At 40.8% G+C, this 20,838-nt stretch overlaps 1 protein-coding gene across 1 annotated transcript in view; it reads left to right on the top strand.

Moving 5' to 3' along the window:
• nek7 (NIMA-related kinase 7) overlaps positions 1-20,838 on the top strand; it is a 58,913-nt gene that overhangs the window by 30,051 nt on the left and 8,024 nt on the right. Inside the window, exons 5-8 of the mRNA XM_020656825.3 lie at positions 2,825-2,935; positions 6,626-6,734; positions 8,503-8,610; positions 14,574-14,668. Of these exons, the coding sequence (XP_020512481.1) occupies positions 2,825-2,935; positions 6,626-6,734; positions 8,503-8,610; positions 14,574-14,668 (423 nt within the window). The remainder of the gene's footprint in view (positions 1-2,824; positions 2,936-6,625; positions 6,735-8,502; positions 8,611-14,573; positions 14,669-20,838) is intronic.

Below are 20,838 nucleotides of genomic sequence, written 5' to 3'. Positions count from 1 at the left end.
ACAGGCCAACAGGAGACACAGCCAAATCAGAATAATGAGAGGCACACTGGCATGGACCGACTGGAATGACACACATACTGGCGCGTGATCACACACACACACACACACACACACACACACTCTTACTCAGTCATGGCCTTTCAACAGTCTGCCTATTTGTTTGTTTGTCTGTACTTGTTTGTGTCTGCTCATTCATCTGTACTTTCCAGTTCTGGCATGATGATTTCAACTTGAGAATCTCACTCCTCTCTTCACCCTTTTGTCTAAATGTTGGTTTCAGAAAATAGCCTGCTCCCTGCCAGTCTTCTAGTTTCGCCATTCTTGAAATCTCACAGCTGTGTGTCTCTTGCTTGGTGGATACTATCAAGTCTGAATAGTATTCTGAAGAGTAATAATCTGCCCTAATCAGCAGTGAAGAGCTGTAACGATGTCTGCATGTTAGCTTCTTTGTGTTTTTGTGTGCCTGCAAAAATGCGTTTGTCTATGTGTGAGTGCATGTCTGGGTTCTGTCTATGATCTGATTCTGACACCAGTTTAGTAACAAGATGGAGAACTTTCAGCAAGCAGCTTCACTCAACCTTCACTATCATCTTTAGGTATTTTGCAAGTTTGGTAAATATTAAGTAACAGTGCAACAAAATATCAATATGGCAAAACAAAGACGTATAGACGATATCACTGTTGCCAAATATAGACATTTTAATTGAAAAAAACAAGATGGCGCTCTTAACAGATTTCCCTGTCAATTTGACTCAATGAGTCATCACATCATCACTCCTCATGGTGGTACTAATGACATGAATGAGGTTAATGTAAACAAAAGTTAATTGGCCAAAGCAGAAGCTGACAGTGGGATAATGACGGACAGTGGTGAAAGAAGTGAAAGGATGATATTTGATAAGAGGTGAAACTGACATCAAGTTGTTCATATTCTTTAGTTTATCACTTATCCTGATGTTTCACATGATTGTAATGTATCAATTATCATGGAATTGTTGAATCATGATATTAACTTAGAGTACCTTACTTTATTGTACCGTATCGTATCGTGTCGTATCAGAGATCCCACCTTATTCACACTCTTTATACTGTATAGTTCCACTTCAAAAAGACAAACCTCAAACAACTGAATATTCACAAATTTTCTTATTAAGACAATTGAAATGTACAGATATGTCATGCAACAGGAGGCATTCCTTTTTGCTAGAGATGGCCATCAAAATCTGCTTTATATAACTATAGTTCATGTTCCTACCAGTTGCTTCCCTATTAGCCTGTAATTCCATTTATAAATACACTGTAACCTAATTTATTATCATGCTTAATTTAATACCATCAGATAGCATCCGTCAGTATCTTGTTCTCTATTTGAAACAGATCATCAGCTAACTAAATATATCACATTGGTTGTTGCATGATTAAGTAATTACACAGGCTGGTGTGTAATTACATAATCATGCAAGCCTCTGTGTGATATTTCCCAATGAATGATAGTTGTTTTGCACTAGACTCCCATCCATCATTTATAGAAACATTTGCATGTGAGCATATCTCTTTATTTCTTTGTATCCTCTGCCTGAGGTTCAATTTGTGGAAATAGAGTGGGTTTGGAGTGGGGTGGGGGGGCTTGTCATCACTCTCTGGCTGTGCTACAGTGTGGAGCCATGCAGAACTGCCACTCTGAGCCAAAAATACATCTGGCAAGAGAGGACAAGGGAGGGAGAAGGAAAGATGGAGACATGAGAAAGGGAAAGAGAGAACGAGTGAGGAAAGGCGAGATTGTGGAGGGATGCAGAGATGGAGTGGAGAGTGTAGTGTTGCGTAGTGTACTGTACTGCGCTCTCCTTTCCCCTCTTCACGGCATCATCCGGAGCATGAACATTTCTTTAATCACAGCAGAGAAAGCAGAGCGAAGCCGAGTGGAGGACGCGTGTCACACTGCTCCGTCTGCTCACATCACCCCCTCCCCTCGACATCGCCACGCCACACAGCTCCATGTCTCCAGCTCTCCACATATCGCATCTCCTCCTGCACCCCCCACCCCCCTTCTCTAACTCACCTTATCTGTCTCTGTTTTTTTTCATCCCCACCTTTGTTCTCCTTCCCTTCCCTCTCACCCCTGTCTCCATCATTCCTTTTGCTTGTCTGTGTCACTGTGTCATTTGTTTCTTTCCCTTCATTGCACCTCTCTCCCTCCCTCTCTCTCTCTCTCACCCTCCCTCCCTCCCTCCCTCCCTCCCCCCTTTCCCTCCTTGCTCTGGATGGATAGAGACTTTTTGTTTACTACCAGGAATGCTGTTCCTGCCTTATTGACCAACCAACAGGAAGAAATCTCAGCCAGAGATGAGCCTGGGATGCTTGTTTTTCTGACTGCCAGCCATGTCAGCCTGTCAGACGTGTTTGTGTGTGTGTGTGCGTGTGCGTGTGTGAGTGTCACACATGGGTTGTTGTCATCACAGACAGAGGGGCTGTTGTGACATATCACCCAGCTTTGTCACACTGGAGGACAAAACCGTCTCATTAGGTCCACACTTACAAAATGTGGAATCCAAAAATGGATAAAAATCGTCTTTTTAAACTGGAGGTGAAAGTTCCACGGATTACGCAATTTATGACAAAAACTTCTGCTATTATCAGCCGGTTGTAATGTTTAGATATAATTTGTCTAATATGTTTGCTACTGCCTGTAGCTTCTACAAGGAATGACTTCCAGTCTCAGATTAGGTAGTGTGACCACCAAGAATTCTAATGTGACAAATTCCACCAACATGGCCTCTGTTTGCTTCTTTTTCCATGACATGTCTGTTTTCTTTTTCTTCCACAGCAATTGAACCACCCCAATGTGATAAAGTACCACGCGTCTTTTATTGAGGACAATGAGCTGAACATAGTCCTGGAGCTGGCAGATGCAGGGGACCTCTCACGTATGATCAAGGTATGAAAACCCCCCCACAGACAGCAGACCCCACCAGCTAACACTGTCGCCCAGACTCCTCGAAGTGCAGTTGATTTGTTTATGTGGTCAGGAACATTTCCAAGAACAATGTCAAGCACAAGGACTTTAAAGGACACTGAGAAGAAAATACAAATAAGAAGAAAAGGAAGTCTTGGTTTGGCAGAAAAAACAATTCCAGTTTTTCTTTAGGGCTACCGGTAATTCTTTAGTCAATATCTGACAAAGTAGTTCAACACCATATCACACACTTCAAAGGAATGATATCATAGAAGCAGCAGACTGCTGATGTGGCTTTTTTTTTTTTTTTTTTTTCAACAAAAGGAATGGAGGCAGGAGGTCTGTGGTTTGTCGTTTTTACAGGATTTTGACATACTGGACACTGAGTCAATCTGAATCATCCATCCCTTACTGAAACCAAAAACCAACTAATATAAGACCTCCTGCAAACCCCCTTTAATCCCAATAGTCTGTGTTGACATACCTAGTCTGTGCAAGGGAAGTTGTAAAGATGAAGCAATGATTAATGGTCATAAAGTGTCAGCATGTGTTGTGTGAACAGACACTGAGCGTAGCATATGTTTTCCTTATACTTTTTTACACATAATATATCGGGACAGAAGCAATAATTTGAGGTTGTATTTAATCAGTTTAAGGTTTAATTATTTTTTTACTCATTGACTTGGTATTGTGGCCTTCACACTAGCAGCATGTTACTTATGCGGTAATATTGTTTTACATTTTAGCACCATGAAATATACCTCTTTATCTTCACATAATATGCTGTATATCAAGACATAAAATCGCTGCGTTGACCAACAGAACAGATAAAAAAAAAAAAAATCAATCAGTAAATAAAAAAATCCACTACTATGTCACTTGCAGAAGATTTGCCCAGCTTTTAAATCTTCACTTAATTTCCCTCGATATAGAGCTGTTATAATTTAACTCGCAAAATCAACACTGGGTCCAAATAAATGCAAATTTATTTTTGAACAGAGTTTGTAATAGTTGGCTTTGAGCCCAGGGATGTATAAACTTGACCACGTCTTAAACCCAGATCCCCTGTGTTTTTTCAAGGGTGCATGCTGTTAAAATTGGAGCAGAAGAAAGAACAGGGTTGTTCAAAAGTGAAAGCGATTACATCCCAGGCTCACCCTGTTATTCAGCTTTGAGTTAGGCCGAACCAGCAGTTATTCTAAAAACCTGCCAGTATATCAAATTAGTGGTGTGCATGTAAAAAGCCCGGTCTTCTCCCATGCATAAATGATGCCGCAGCGTTGTATCGGCACAGCTCGACAAGCTGTTTGCAGTCATACTCAGCAGCTCCACATCTGCACAGTTCAACACAGCAAATTAGGAGAGGCGAGGATTAGTGGTACAAGAGAGTGAACATGGCAGGCTCAGCACACACACACATACACCAGTGATATATATCCCACACACACAGTCACTGAGTACTTGCATAGGGTGCACTCTGTAAGTAAAGAATGTGTGAACACAACCAAAGACAACACACACATTTTATAGAAATGCACTTTACAAAGAGATATCATGGCAGCCTGAAAGAGGTACAATAACAAACCACTGAGCGTCACTGCTATTTTAGCTAAGCAACCGAGCATGCTGGGAGCATTCAAACTGTGTAATCTCCTTATGGCTTCTGACAACATACAGTCTGATACCAACGTACACGCCCATCCTCTGCAACATTTGTCTCTTGCACAGTTCTAAATGATTTGTTTTTCAAATCTAACAGTAACAGTCCAGAGGTGCGTGCCATGGATTAGCACCCCCTTCTCCTCCTCCTCCCCCCCTCCTCCTCCTCAGGCCGTAATGTGAAGTAAACACATTCATACAGTGTGCCATATTTAAAACAGAACCCCCCCCCCCCATGAATGAATTTAACATTTTTTATTCTTTTTGATTTCTCGTCCTCCACGCCGCTCTCTCATCCTTTCTCTCTTCCTCCCTCATTCTCCATTACTCTCTCTCGGACCATCTCAGAATTCAAATGAAATCAAATGGTCCTTGATTTGCATGCACTTACAGAATATTGCATGTGCGGTGTTTGCTGTAAAAGGCATGGAGAAGAGGGTGGTGGTGTTGGTGGGTGTCTATGTGCTCCCACACTGACATCAAACGGTCCTCTGATATGGAAATGGGAGGGCACGGGAAGAATGGCTTCTCAATAAGGCTTTGTTTGGATGTAGGCCAAGGTCTATCCCTCCCTCTCTCAATCTCTATCCCTCTCTTTTTTTTTCTCACACACCTTCCATCATTTATGCCACTCTTACCTCTGCTTTGCTTCTTTCAATTCTCCACTATTTGTAGTCTCCTCATTCATCTCTCTGCCTTTTTCCTTTCTCTCTTTCTGCCTCCCTTGTTCTCTCTCACATTTTTCAGTCAAGCTATTGACCAATAATTCTAACAGATCCTGTCATTTTTCCTACTTGACCTCTGACCTCACCAGAGACTATAGGCGTTCTTTTTCAACATTTAATAAACACCCTGACTATTATAGACACAAAACTAATGTAGTTCCATAAATAAAGTATCCCCGTTAAGAGAGCACTCCAGAGAGAGACAGGGAGGTAAGAACAGGAAAGGTACATCTTAGCCCCCCCAACACCCCCCCCCCCATCACACACTCACTTAAAATGTTATTGTGTGTCTTAAAAACAAGTGCATATAATAAATACTACTAGTACTACTACATATAATAATAATAATAATAATAATAATAATAATAATAATAATAATGGTGATTTTAGTGTTACTATGTTGTGCAGTGTTGAACTAATCACCAGCAGTTCTAACAGATTGTGAGCTGATTCTGTTTCAATGCATAAACATGAATGTACAGGTGGTCAGCAAGCTGTACATACATTTATTGTATGCTCAGACAAACATCCTTAAAATTGATTTGATTTATATTGTTACCTCTGCTAATACCCCAGAAATGTTCTCTTATTGTGCGTCTGCTCTAACTACACGTTTCTTAATGTAAAAATGTCTGCTTCAAGTACAGTGGTCATGGGCAAGACTGCCATCTAAGCCTGTGAAAGTCGAGGTTGTTTTTTTTTAACCTTTAAAAAGGATCGATTGGGACAATTTTTACATTTTCTCAGTCTTACCTGCTGTTTTTGATGGAGGAGTTTCCACCTCATCTTATCTTATCTTAAGTTAAAGCCTTATCATCATTGTAACTTTTGATATGGACCACTGTCCTGATGACCTAGAATACCTCGCACAGCCCTCCTGAATAAATAAACATGCTAAAAACATCTGGAGGCACTGTGCCACTGAAGGCTTTACCTTACAAATGAGCTGTGCGTCAGACGGGAGAGTTTTGGAAGGTACCACAGATTTCTTCTCTCTGTTCCTTGGAATGCATGTGCTTTCTATTGTAGGTCATTGAGAAAATGAGACAGAGTTTGGTTAGGAAAGGGACACACTGTGAGGAGAGGGGTCTGGGTTGCATTAACAGTGGAGTCAGGGCTGGGGACGCAGTCTGGGGTTGGATGCTGAATTAGCAGACAAACATTTTGCTACCATCTTGAAACTGTATTCCGTGTCACTCAAGCCCCTTTTTCCCATTTATTTTGAGATATTGTATTTGTAACGATATTTGTGTGTGTTTGTCTGTGTGCTCCTGTGTTTACTTTGCAGCACTTTAAGAAGCAGAGGAGGCTCATCCCGGAGAGAACAGTGTGGAAGTACTTTGTCCAGCTCTGCAGTGCACTTGAGCATATGCACTCCAGGAGAGTCATGCACAGAGGTGAGTTGATGCATACTCACTTTATAGCTGTGTGATGACGCTTTATACCGGATGTGGACTAATGGCTTAGCAGGGTAGAAAATTTAAAACTGTGACTTTTTTATAACATTGCACTTTCTTATATAGGAGTTGTAGCACACGTGCTATTGTGCTTTCAGCAGCATATTCAGTAAGGTTTACAAATAAATAGTGTTGCTGATTGCAAAGCATTCCCTTCTCCAGTACTTCATCAATGACAAATTGACTTCGATTCGACTTTTATCACATGACTGTTGAATTACAAATATCTGAAGTTGTGCAGCCCCTAATACACACACATAGTGTACACTAACACATGCACATGCAACAACACATATTTTAATTTTGAGAGATTAGCAACATTTTGGAGTACTTACGAAATTGTATCTAATTCATTAGACTTTGATTGAACTACTTTTCTGAATAAAAAAGTGCACTTGCTTTTATACATGTAAAGCAGTAAATTAGCACACCAGTGCTAACTCCTCTGGAATATGGCTTATGAGGAGACCACAAAGAAATGATGAAGCATATGAATAATGTCTGAAAGCATTTGAACAATTAGAAGCTGAGCCCTTGAAAACCCATTTTCCTCATAATTTAAAACTTCAATTTTATACAACTTGATTTTTTCACATCAGTGTTGTGAAATTTATATGTCTTAATGACAGACCCTATGACCCTTTTACATGGCAAATTATCAACCCTGGACTTTAATATTTGATATTTCATTGACTTGATTTTTTATGATAGAGTAGTGCACTGGTTTCACATTAGAGAGGCATTCTGGATACAATGAGCTGCTCTCCACAGGGGCCATAAAATACTACCCCAAACCTGTCTGTGACTGGTGTGAGTGATGAGTTGACACACTCCAGAACAAAAGAGATAAGGTCCTACACTTGCCGAAAACAGGGAGAGTGTGTTGCCAAAACAGCCCTTGCTTGCTGGTGTTGAGTTTCTGCATCATGTCCAAAGTCATGTCTCTGCAGGTTAATTTTAAGTAGCATACTACCACTACGTCCGTTAGATGTTCCTCTTGCTATTTTTTATTATACCACATAAAATGCATCTCGTACCACCTCTTTAGTAGAAAAAATATGATAAAAACAAAACATAAAATCAATACGTTTTTCTTCAGATTTAACAACCTTGTTGCATTTGACAGAAAGCTTAAGTGAGGTGTTAAACAACATATAGACCAGAGAACACAGTGTTTATGGGCACATATGCTTTGAGTAGGGCCCAGTCAAATCCAGATCTGGATTCATGTTTGAAGGCTACACACACACACACACACACACACACACACATACACACACACACACACACACACACACACACACACACTCTTACGGCTACAGGTGGTGTACTTCCGTTGGACTGACTCTGATTATGGCAGAGGGACACTAATGAACCCTGAGCTCTGGGCTGTAATGACCACTTCGCAGAGACCGCCTATTCAAAAGCTGCTTACGATTATATTGGAGCAGTAAATTTCAAAGGCGGATGCAAGTCAGTTTGACAGTACTTTAGAAAAAGCAATAGAAACAGTGTCCCAATACTGTAAACCTAAACAGACTGCATGTAATACAGTTTTGTTTTTCAGAGACATAAACATTAACAATACTTTTCCTAATGGTCCTCCTTTTCCAGAGAATATTCACTTTTATTTTTGTTATTTCTTTATTTTAGGACTATGGTTAACGCTCAATGCAACATTCACACACTCTCCTCTCTCCTTCTCCAGATATCAAGCCAGCCAATGTATTCATCACAGCTACTGGAGTAGTGAAACTAGGAGACTTGGGACTGGGACGATTCTTCAGCTCCAAAACAACCGCCGCTCACTCGCTAGGTAATTTACAACAGTCCTCACATGTACACATTTAAACACAAACCTTTTTCTTTATGAACACACAAACGCTCACTCAGACACTTAAACACACAGCGGCCCCCACTAATCAACCAGCGCTGGATGTGTTTCATTAGGCTTGCTGAGCCTAGAGCCATGTGTCATATAGTCATGCTGCCTGGCAAAGGCTGTGCCCCGCCCCTTCATAGGCCACTTAGCCACTTCCTGTTGCCTTGACCTTTAAACCTAACACAGATGAAGACTGTGCCGAGGCCTTCAACACACAGCTCTTGATCGTGACTGTGTGCCATAAAACAAGCCAGCCAACTTTACAATCACGGTCATTGTTGCCATTGATTGGTGCATTTGTCACATGTAGCAAATTCAATCATATCATGTTATATTTTTGTTTGAATATGTGAGAAATGAAGCTTTCAATTGCAAATAATAGTTAAGACCTGTCAGTTGGCTCAGGTTAAGTCAAAAACTAAGAGTGGTTCTCCAGACTGGACAAAAGAATAATTCCATTTATTAAAAATCAAATTTTATGACTATGGGCTTTGTACGGTTATTGTTCAGGAGTCCTTTCAATAATTTTAAGGGGGGAGTGAAACAACATTTGGCTGCTAATTTATTTCCACAAGAATAGTTACAGACATGTAAATATACATACACATGCACACGCTTTTCTACCGTGTCCTAGTGTTTAAAATACAAATTTGTCATTAGTAGCGATCTTTAGTCTTCTTCATTGAACTCATATTTCTTCTTATAATTATATTTCCTATGCACATTTCATATTTCTTTATGCTTTTATAAGATATTTATTTACCATACTTCTTTTGATGACCAAGTGACCACATGACAATGTTTTACGCATTGAGTGGGCTCTGTTTCCAACGGATGCTAAAACAAGCGTGTTTCTTTGCTGTCCCTGGTTTATACACTTCAACTGAATACTTCACTGAACCCCCTGCAATTTATATTATACAGACAATAAAACAAAAGATGATTGAAATTGACCACTAAGCAGAAAAATGAAATCCATGAACAAATATAAACGCTGCCATTCGCGCTGTCTCACTTCCCCATGTCAAACAGTTTTTACCACAAGCAGAGCGCTATTCTCAGCCCCTGTACAGCAGCAGCCCAGCATTTGAGAAAAGTGTGAATCACATGATCAACTCAGCAGAAGCCTTATCAACTGAGCAGCCTGCAGTGCCAGGAGAGCTGGGGGAAGTGTCTGTGATTGCTCATTAAATGTTGAGTCCACAGCACCCTCTTTAGGCCAACAGAGGATAAGCACCCCCACACATACAGGGGTCAGCTGGAATACTGTCATCATTAATCTGAAGCAACCAAGGCTGCTTTATGAATCTCCTAAAAACTGCTTATTACAGTGTCATATTTCTTTCAGGACAGAGTGAAAGCATGGTGAGATTTGATTTAGAACAGTTATGTGTACTTTTTAACTACATGAGAATTTTATAAGAATATATTAGTAGATAACTGTTTCCTGCAGAAGCAGATTATTTCCCCCTCATTATGTCTCCCGTCTCCCTTTGACATTTTTTGTTTGTGACAAGAGCAGACCTCCTGCCTGTCCTTCTTTGTCACATATCCTTCACTCCTGTAACTGTTTCTCTGTCAAATTTGTCCTCCCTTTTTCCGCTCTCTTTTTTTTTTTTCAACCTCCACTTTCCATTCCTCATGTGCCCTGACTTTTAGCTAGAGAGAAAGCTGAAGGTAAAGGTGAATGAGAAAGGAGAGGGGTGATAGAAGGTGTGAGAAAACTAGAGTTGGAGAATGGGAGAAAACACAGAGAGACAGACGAGAAAGCAATATGTGAGGAACAGTAGGGAGCACAAAGTTATAGAAGAATGGGTGACAAAAAATCAGAAAATGGAAGGTAGACTTTTGCAGGACAGAGTGACAAAAAGAGGGGAAAAAGGTAAAAGAGGTGGAGTAAGGTGTAGATAGAAAAAATAGATAATCAAACAATGTCTAAGGAAAAATAGGAAAGCAAGAGAGAGGGATAGAAAGGAAGAATGTGAGGAAGAGCAGGATGTGTATGTGCGTGCATACGTACAATCGCGTGCCAACGTGGGTCTGTAATGAGCTCAGCCATTCAGCTGAACAGTGGCGCAGGGTGGTGGAGATGAGATGGAGGTCCAGGCATACAGCCTGTCAGCTCCCAGGCTTTCAACTCACAGCAGCCTGCAATCACATAGACCCCCCCCCTCACACACACACACACACACACACACACACACACACACACACACACACACACACACACACACACACACACACACACACACACACACACTCAGACTCTTGGTCTCCTGTACAGATGTGTGCACTGGGACTCGTGCACATCTATATGTACTTGTATTATTGCACCCACAAAAAAACTCACACAAGTGACACATCCATAGTCTTTGGCCTGAGTCTGACTTAAATGCTTACAAGCAGGCAAGAGACACACACTATCCACTTCATGCTTTTTAATATTAAGACTGATATGCAGGGCTGTAGGGGAAGTTGGTTTACAGAGAAAACATGACAAAAAAAATGATTGGTAGTAAGTGGAAAGCTGATGCAATCATTAGAGGAATGAGAGACTAGCCAATTGGCAAAAATAAGTAGTATAATATACCTGCAATTAACACCTGTAATGAGAGAGGTGTTAACGATGAGTACCGGGGGAAAAGGAAAGAAGAGGGAAAGAGGGAGAACAAGAAACAGAACGACTTGAGGGAGGGTGATGTTGGAAATAATAATGAGGATTTCAACATGTATTTAAAGACTTGGTTATCTTTATAAAAGAAAGGAAGCGAGTCGGGTAGGCGGGGAGCCAAATAGAGGGCGAGGGCTCAGCAGGACATATAGAAAACCATGAAAACATAATAGGACTATAAGGGAATCCAAAGAACGCCTTGTGACTATGAGATTAAGTCTATCCTGGCTGTGCTGCTGCTGACAATTTATTATCTTATTGGTTGAAAATGATGGAGCAAAGGTTCCCAAACTCTCTGCCCAGGGTCTGGTTAAAAGACTGAAACGTAGCACTCGAGATTTGTGGCTTTCAAACATACAGAAATGTAAAAACAGGGGATAGAGAAACGATTTGAGAAGGATTGATGAGGACTCTCTATGAAATGCCGATAAAAGCATTCAGATAAAATGCAGCAAGTTTGTGCAATCAAATCAAAAATTGTGTTCAAGAAAAACAGCACGAGGATAGAAATGTGGGCTCTTTATTCAGTATGGCATCTCACCTCCTATATGACAACAATTACCCTGTTTCACAAAGAACACAGTGTTGTCATAGCCATTCACAATAATGGAAATCAATCCCAACATGACTCTCAATTTATTTGCATGAATAAGTAATGTGCCCTTAATTTAGCATGCTTACTGAGCCTGAGTCTGCCGCTGATGTTTTTTTTAACGCAACTATTAGCATAAGAGAGGCTGATTCTTTTTAATCAACTAATAATGAATGTTAGGGGAGCTTGTTCAGACCTCACCATGAGACCTCACACACACACACACACACACACACACACACACACACACACACACACACACACACACACACACACACACACACACACACACACACACACACACACACACACACACACACACACACAAACCACAATACCAACCTGATGACCAATTAAAACAGCAATTCTCAGTCCCTGGATTCTTCTCTCTCTCTCTCTCTCTCTCTCTCTCTCTCTCTCTCTCTTTCTCTTTCTCTCTCTCTCTCTCTCTCTCTTCCTGGCTGCCTTTGCAGACTGATTATTTTTGGAATGACAGGTAACACTTCCTTATTCAAAACGGCACATTTAAGATTAAAGTGTGTTTTCTCGACCAAATTAGATCTGTAACGAAATTAAACAATGTTAGCTTTCATTTCAGTTTCTGTAGACTTCAAATAGAAAAGCTCCCCCTGTAATAGTTTTCTTAATTGCTTTTACATTAGTTGAGTTTCCTCCAACCTATTAATATGCAGACTGGCTTGGGAGTGTGTGTGTGTCTGAACGAACATGTGGGTACTGCTAGTGAGTGTGCAGTTATGGCTTTGTCCTACCTATATCCTGCAGGCTGACTGCCTGTTTTTTTTTCTCCATTAAGAGCTGTTAACCTACCCAGCTAACTTCAACTCTTTCTGCTGATTGTAAACTCATTGACTGCCAGTTACCCTGTAGAATAAGCTATTACTCAGCCCTCAGTCTACAATTTTCATTTGATTGAGGCTTTTGTCCACAAATTATATAAAAAAATATATAATAAATGTGAAAACAGTAATTTCTTGCAGGAAGAAACTTGAGCAACTTTCATGTGTGATGAGACTGAAAACCCGAGAAGCCCCACATGGCTTAGTGCTGGACACCACAGGCTGAGGGAACATTTAGTACATTGGTTCCCAACTTGGGGTCCATGTTTTGCAAAAGATCTCAGGGAGTGAGGCTTTCTCTGCTCTGAGGTTGCCAAAATTAGATTTTCACATTAACTAGAATCATGATAACATACTTACTGGTTAGTTTATACTACAGTCTTTTGGTAAGAAGTAGGGTTTGTAGGCCTGTTCTTTTTGGATTTTATCAATAAAAAACAATAAGAAATGGCTTTACATTTTTTACAGCAATGTATCACTTTTTTGTGTGGGTCAAGGGGGGGTCTCTGTTTTTCTTAGATACATGTGGAAGGGGGTTGATGAAAAATAGGTTGGAAACACTGATTTAGTATAATGCATTTTAGGTAAAAAAACAACAACAACTGAATAACATTAAACAAGCAAACAATCAAATTTATTCCAAATAGGTCATTGGTCTATCATGTAATCAGAAATGCAACTTATTTAATTTCACTGAAGCTATTGAGATATAAGAAACAGAATTAGTAATAAAGATGAAATATATAGTGTAAAAAAACCTTTTTCAGGTAATAATCAGTACGGCTCTCAAGGAGAATGCAAGAAGACATTGATTATTTTGGCATGTGAAGATAGCTAGGCTAGCCTACCCACATTGTCAAGAGCTCCTGCTGATGGACGCTGTACACCAACTCAGCAGAAGCTGTGTCTAGCTGTCATATTCATATTCTAGAAAGCCTTCATTCACATGTTTGCCTGAGAAGATGTGGAATAAGCAGCCCGAGAGCTGCTCAGCACAGGTTAGCGGCCTGCTAAAATTTCCATCCTTTAACCATATGTGATTAATATAAAACCTCTGCTGGATGTGCTTGATAGACTTTTATATGGGAAATCACAGCAAACAGAAAGCAAATGAAAAAAGCAGCCAGTCAGACTCAGTTAAGAAAGCAGCAAATATCCAAAGCTTCCTGCAGTGTGTTACTGAGTCAATGTTGAGCTGCGGTTCCTCTTTGCGTCCAGTTGGGTGAAGGTCTGATTCTCTGGAGCTCTGCCAGCCGCCATGGCAGTGTGGGGATTCTTGAGTTTCCAAACCAGAACCAGAAACGAGCCAACTCTTAAGGCTCCACGGCTGCTCCCCGGGCATATTCTCTGACTACTGTTTCAGATCATTACCGAGCCGCAGTAATCAAAACTGATTCATGTACATTTTGTGTGTGTGAGTATGTCTGCTGCACATACGCATGCTTTGTGGTACTTGTAGAATTGCATGCACTGTATCAGTGAACATGATGATATCTAATGTAATTCAATGTTGTTTCACTCGAGCTTCCTTGAAATTAGCAGACGATTTAATTTAAAATCTTTCTTTAGTTCTTGTTTTGGAAACTTATGCTTAGATAGTAGTCCTCTTCTGTGTACGCTGTTAGTGCTTCTGATGAACTGTGTGTATTGCAATGCAAAATATCAAAGCTCATTTTCTCTTTGTCCTTTCCTACCTTTACCTATCTCTGTCTCTCCCTTTCCCCCCCTTCACTCAACCCCTCCCCTCTCTCTCTCTCACTCTCTCCCTGTGTTCTAGTGGGTACTCCTTACTACATGTCACCGGAGAGGATACATGAAAACGGATACAACTTCAAATCTGACATCTGGTCGCTAGGATGCCTGCTCTACGAGGTAAACTACGAGAATATGTGCACACACTGTCACCTTCACAGTCGACTGTAGGAGTGACGTGCCAACACATCGGCTCTGACTCACACACACACACACACACACACACACACACACACAAACAAACAGACCATCCTCAATCCCACATACAGTGGAGTAATATTCACCACCTGCACTGTGTAGATGTGGATGTGCTGTAATTACATCCAGTTTATCTAGAAGTTTTAATTTGGAATAATAACAAACACACTTCTTAAGGGTGGCACAATTAATAGCAATTTCACTGTTACTGTGTTATGAGCGTTGCAAAAAAACACATAATGCAAATGTCTGAAATATATCGCAATGATTACGCACAATGTTAAAATACGTTGTACCTATCTGAAGGAGGCCTGAGTTTAAAGGCCAAGTTTTCACACCATTTTAATACAGTCAGATGAAGCCCAAGCAGGCTGTCTGCTACCCTCACAATATTTGGTACCAAAATCATGGAGAAAAAATGCTTTCTGGATTTTTTGGGGGATTTAGGAAAGACAGGTTTTGTGCAGATAAGACATGGAAACTGTGAGTTTCACCTAAAATGCACTAACATTTGCATCGCCATTACAATGTTGAACAATGTTACCTGCACACAGCATAATTTTCCCTTATTTGTCTGTACTGAGTTCATATTAATACGGTATTTTAGGGCCATATTACATGTGTTTACCTGTTTCAATGCCTGTTTCTGTATTTATTTCAACTGCCCTTGCTCAGCTAAGGCCTAAGGCTTTTTCAGTTAAAAGTGACATTGCCCGAGAACCTGCGAAACGTTGAAGATCAAGAGACAGAGGGGAACCGACATGTCCATGTGTTTTAGATAAGGCCGCCCAGTGACACTGACTAGTTTGATTAGTCAGGAGCGAAACACCACAGGGCTCTGCTGCAGACCACACTGAGTGAAAACAAGCCGAGGAGGAGGGAACAAAGGGGAGAAAGTGAGGAGGAGAACAATGATAGACATGGATGATAGCAGTCAATCTGATGTTTCACCTCGCCAACCTTCACATGCACTTAACACACACACACACACACACACACACACACACACACACACACACACACACACACACACACACACACACTCACTCACTTCCAGAGACAAACTGTCGGCAGAGGAAACACCCACATTTTCCTCTCCTCCTCTCTCCTAACTCCCCTGAGTTGCTGATCACTTGGGCTGCATTTCAACGCACCAGTGACTACAGCTTCTCTACAGCGCCTCGGGCATAGAGGTGGAGAATTCGTGAGGAAGAAGTTTTAGCTCAGCTTGCAGGTCATGGTTGCTCAGAGACCACAGTCCTTCATGCTAATTAGTTTCCCACAATGCACCGAGGCAATGCATGGCTTTGGTTGGCTGAAAGCAGTGGGTGCTGCAGGTCACATTCTGTTTTTCGTAGTTTTTTATGTCTCCTGCTAGTGTTTTGCACATGGAGGATGCTACTTTTACCATGAATACAAAACAGACTGCATCAGTATATGTGTCTCCTGTTGCATACTTTCTGCAGGTATGCAATTTTGTCACCACAGATGCACTGCAGAAATAAAGTTAAATTTGTTTTGATGTTGTACATTTTCAGGGATTTTTTTAAATTTAAAAAAAAAAAATAATAATTTGGGTTACCGGTAAGTTAAAACTAATTGTAAGATCAATTCCTGCTTGTTTGAACACCTTTGTTCTTTGTTTTTTAGATTTTCTGGGTGGCTCTTTATCCCTTATTTGACACTGACATTAGGTAAAGACATTAATCAAATAATTAGATTGGTTTAATTGTAGCTGGAGAACCTCTGTTGAGGAAGTATTTCATGTGCAGCCTGAGCAGTGCTTGTTTCACAGTTTCAGAGGGGGAGCAGTCTATTGATCTTTTATGACTATCACCCTAAAGAAACCTGCTAGGGGTCAGTGTCTGGATTGAATACTTAGAAACAAGATAGAGGCCAGAGGTGAGAAGAGGAAAGGACAGAACAAGAGAGCCATAGTGAGAAAAGAGGAAGACTTACTGCTGAGGAGGCAGGGAAAAAAAAGAAGCAAGGGGTAAAAAGTTTAGGAACCTATATAGGCATATAGGAAGCTAGAGAAGGGGAAGGAGATAGGCAGTAAAGGTCTTTGGAGGGAATGAAAAGAAATGCGATGGAAGGTTAGAGGGAGCAGAGGGTAAGAAGTGGAAAATAACAAAAAGCAAGAGAAGGGTTATAGATTGCTGGAGAGAAGGGGCAGATGTAGGGGGGGGGGGGTTATTCAGAGAGAAATAACTGCATGTATAAGAGCAAATACAGAACTCCAGCCACCAGGTCAAGGTGAGCAATGCAAGAGCCTGTGGAGATAAAGATTTTACAACCTCATTGTTACCAGAGCAGTGCTCACCACGCCATGCATATTCTCTTTGAAGAGCAGACTCCTGGTTTCCACTCTTCTTGGTGAGAGGGCTCCACAGTGCATTCTGTGTCAGGAAACTTACCTCTTTCTCAGACAAACTCGCTCCTCTATCTCCTCCCCTCTGCTATGTTTCCCTCCGTATGCCTCCCTTTTCCTCACTTAACCTTCAGGCAGAAGGAATTCACATAGAAATCCACGCCTGATCCCTTTGGTACTCATTGATTTCACTCTGAACATACAGTAAGCACTGAGGTTTGTGCTGCTGTATGTTTGTGTGTGTGTATGTGTGTGTGTGTGTCCATGAGTGCGTATCTTTATCCCAGGGAGTTTGGTTCCTTGTATGAGAAACAGTTCCATTTGAGAGCGCCTGCCTTTTTTATTCTTTCGCCTGGGGGTTGGGAAAGGGTCCGAAGGGTCCGCCCGTCAATACCTGGTCATTGTATCTGCGTCTATCTTTATCTCCCATTCTGTTTGATCCCTTTCTTCACGTGTCCAAACTCATTACATCACCTGACCCTGCCTCGTACCCCTCACACAAACCCGCTACGCTGTGGCACACAGGGATGCTGCAGCTGCTGTAGTTGTCTCCCAGGGTGACCAGGAAGGAAAGGAGAGGGTCTGGTCACGCACCAGCCGATGAGATTGTGGTCTCCGAGCACTCTCAGTCATGTATGCATTAGCTATTCCTGTATTAACTAGCTTGGTATTTAAAATAAATGCATTTTACACACACTGTAGGTCCCCGGCTTGTGCAGATGTTTTGTGGTTTGCTTTATTTTGTGTAAAGCTGAGCAGCAGAGGGGAATATCTTGAAAAGCTTTACTGGAATGTGCCTCCTTCCTGCAGGAGCTCAGCGATCCATACCTCTGACTGTGCTCATGTCTCATGCCTCCTGCTTTATTCCTCTACCTCCCCTCTTGTTTTGCTGTTGGTTTTATGAGGCCCAGAAATGCTGGGCTCTGAGCAGCTGGCGTTTACATGCAATGAGTTGGCCCTGTGGCTAGCTCTCTACATGTTCTTGAAAAAGGAAGAAGGGTTTTGGATTCAAAGCCTGCTGCTTAGCATCTTTTTTTTTTGGTCATTCAGGTGTAGATTTCGATGTGTTAACATAAATGTTATTCTTAACACTGTCCATATAATGCTGTTCCAAATGTTGCCTATCAGACATTTGAGGGTTGTCACAGTATCAGAATTTGACTTAAAAACTAAAATGATATCAATAACTGTTATTAAAAACCAGAGCAACAAAAATAAAATACCTAGGCACCAGATTACCAGAAGTAATTTATTGTTTGTAATGACCTAAAATGGCAATAAACTCCTTCATGTCTGTACTGAAACATTGCCCATGTATTTGCTTAAATTACACAGTTCTTTATTTCTTTGGGTTAAAAAACATGACTGAAGATGTTTTTTTAAAGTTTCGGTTCTCTTTCATACTATCAATAAATAAAAAAAACAGAGGCTGCATTGTTTAGATACACTTTTTTTTTTTTTTTTTTTTTTTTTACTCAGTTTGCTTAACGTACAAGCTGAAGCTTTATATTTCATGGACATATGAGCGATATACTAACTTACACATTCAACTCTTATCAGGAAATAAAATAATTGTAAATCTTGAAAAATGCTGAACTGTATCTTAAAATTGCTAAAATACAAAAGCTGAACTGTAAGTTTAACTGCAGTGAGATGGGGCCGTTACTTTATTCATTTTCCTGAAAAATCAAATCCACTAGAACAATCTGCACCTTTGATCTCCGTCCTCCATTCTTCATCTTCTTATCTTTCTTCCCTCCCTCTCCCCTTTTCAGTGTGTTGAAGTGGAGCAGTCATGGCTCCACTGGGTGTAGGTATATTTTTAATGACTGTCCCTACACTTTGACTTATTGCCTTGATTAATATATCATCATAAAACCACATGAAGGACCAGTGAGCACATAAAAAAGTCATGCTTTCCTCGCTTTTTACTGTGTGTGTCTTAAGTGTATGAGAGATATACTCCCACATATACAAAATCTATCCTTTTTCATATGTGTGTTATGATTAGGTGTTTATTTTCATGGAGCTATAATTTTATGTGTCCTTTATAAATGAGTGAGAACTTGTGAGCAGCCTTTCAGTCCCAGGATGCAACAGCCACAGGGAGAGAGAGGGGTTAGGGAGATCCTGGATCCTTATGCAGCTCCTTTAATTGGCGTACAGGGAGTGAAGCTAGAGAGAGAGAGAGAGAGAGAGAGAGAGAGCGAGCAGGATCACTTTTAATTAAGCTGGAAGGCCAAATCCAGACCTTTAACACGGACAGGGATGCTAGCTTTACATGCCTGGGCCAGAGAAAGAGCAGAGCCTGCCCAGCTGAAGAAGAGCCCAGGAACAAAGGAGGGAGGGAGAGTGTGCACATGAGTGTGTGTGTGTGTGTGTGTGTGTGTGTGTGTGAGAGCGTGTGCCGGACTCTGTGTTTGCAGGGTTGTGCATACGTTCTGCCACCAGCAGCTCACACCCCTTAGACAGACAGCAGGCATGCGTGTGCATTGTATGTCTTTGGAATATCAATGAACCTTATACACACACACACACACACACACACACACACATTGTTTTATACTCACACACTGGGGCCTCAGAGGTCAGAGAGTGAGTCAATCATCTAACCTATTGCGACGACACACTCTGGGAAAAAAAGGTGTGTGTGTGTGTGTGCGCTCAGAGCAGGGGGCCGGCAGCTGTCAGGGGCTAGGAGCAGCAGGCACTAATGAAGCAGATGAATAGTGCAAAAACTCCCAAATACAAACAGGACAGTTGACATTTTTCATCTGTCAAAAGCAGAAGATGCATGAAAATACGAGGGGGTCTTGTTTAACCCTTTGCCTCCTGGTGTCTGTAGCCGGCTGATTAAGTCTGTTTTTCTCCTGCTTACTGAGAAATTTTAAGTTCCGGGAAACACCATACGAGGGTCCATTTGCCTTTTACACAACATTAAAAGGTGTTAAATATTTGTAAAGTTATAAAAAGTAATTTCCAGCATTGTCCTTTCCAAGTCACTGATACCAAACGCTAATAATCAGCATTTTTTTTGTCAACCTTTTTAGTTATCCAGTGCATCTCTTTCAAGAACAGCAGGTTTTATTTTTTGCAACACCCCCCCCCCCCCCCCAAACAAAAAAACAAAAAGTGCAAGATGACGGTTAACCTTTGTGATAAATGTCTCATGATCAAATCTGAAGTTTTTTTTTTTTTTTTTTTTACCTCTCTGGGTGGATCAGGTCTCTTTAGGACTGCAGCCGAGAATATCCAATTAACTGTTGATTATATTGAAACAGTTAAATCAACAACTGTAACATTACAGGTTTTTCAAGACACAAGTGGACTCGTTTTTGGAACGTGCTTCCCTGAGCCTTCAGTATTCATGTCTTAAAATGCTGTATTGCACTGTATGTTTGTCTCAAAGTTTTTTTTAGTTAGTTAGTTGAACCAGTGAGAAAAGACCGCCACTTTATTACATGTAATCATTGACATGTCCGATATGTACGCAATTTCAGATTTAATTAAATAAACAAGTTTTATCCAATTATATTCACTTTTTGCTATTGGGAGCTTTAAATGGCAACACCCAGGCAAATTTATAAAGGACTGCGATCATTTTATTATTTATTCAAGCTTGTTAGCAGAGCTGTGCAGAATAGCAACTAAGTCATATCTGTTTATGACTTCAACACATTCTTTTTTCTTTTTTAAGACACCACTAACTTAGTGATCAAAC

The sequence above is a fragment of the Labrus bergylta genome, chromosome 6, assembly GCF_963930695.1.
Source record: "Labrus bergylta chromosome 6, fLabBer1.1, whole genome shotgun sequence".
In the NCBI taxonomy this organism is placed as follows: Eukaryota; Metazoa; Chordata; class Actinopteri; order Labriformes; family Labridae; genus Labrus; species Labrus bergylta.
This window is presented reverse-complemented; position numbering and strand designations above follow the sequence as displayed.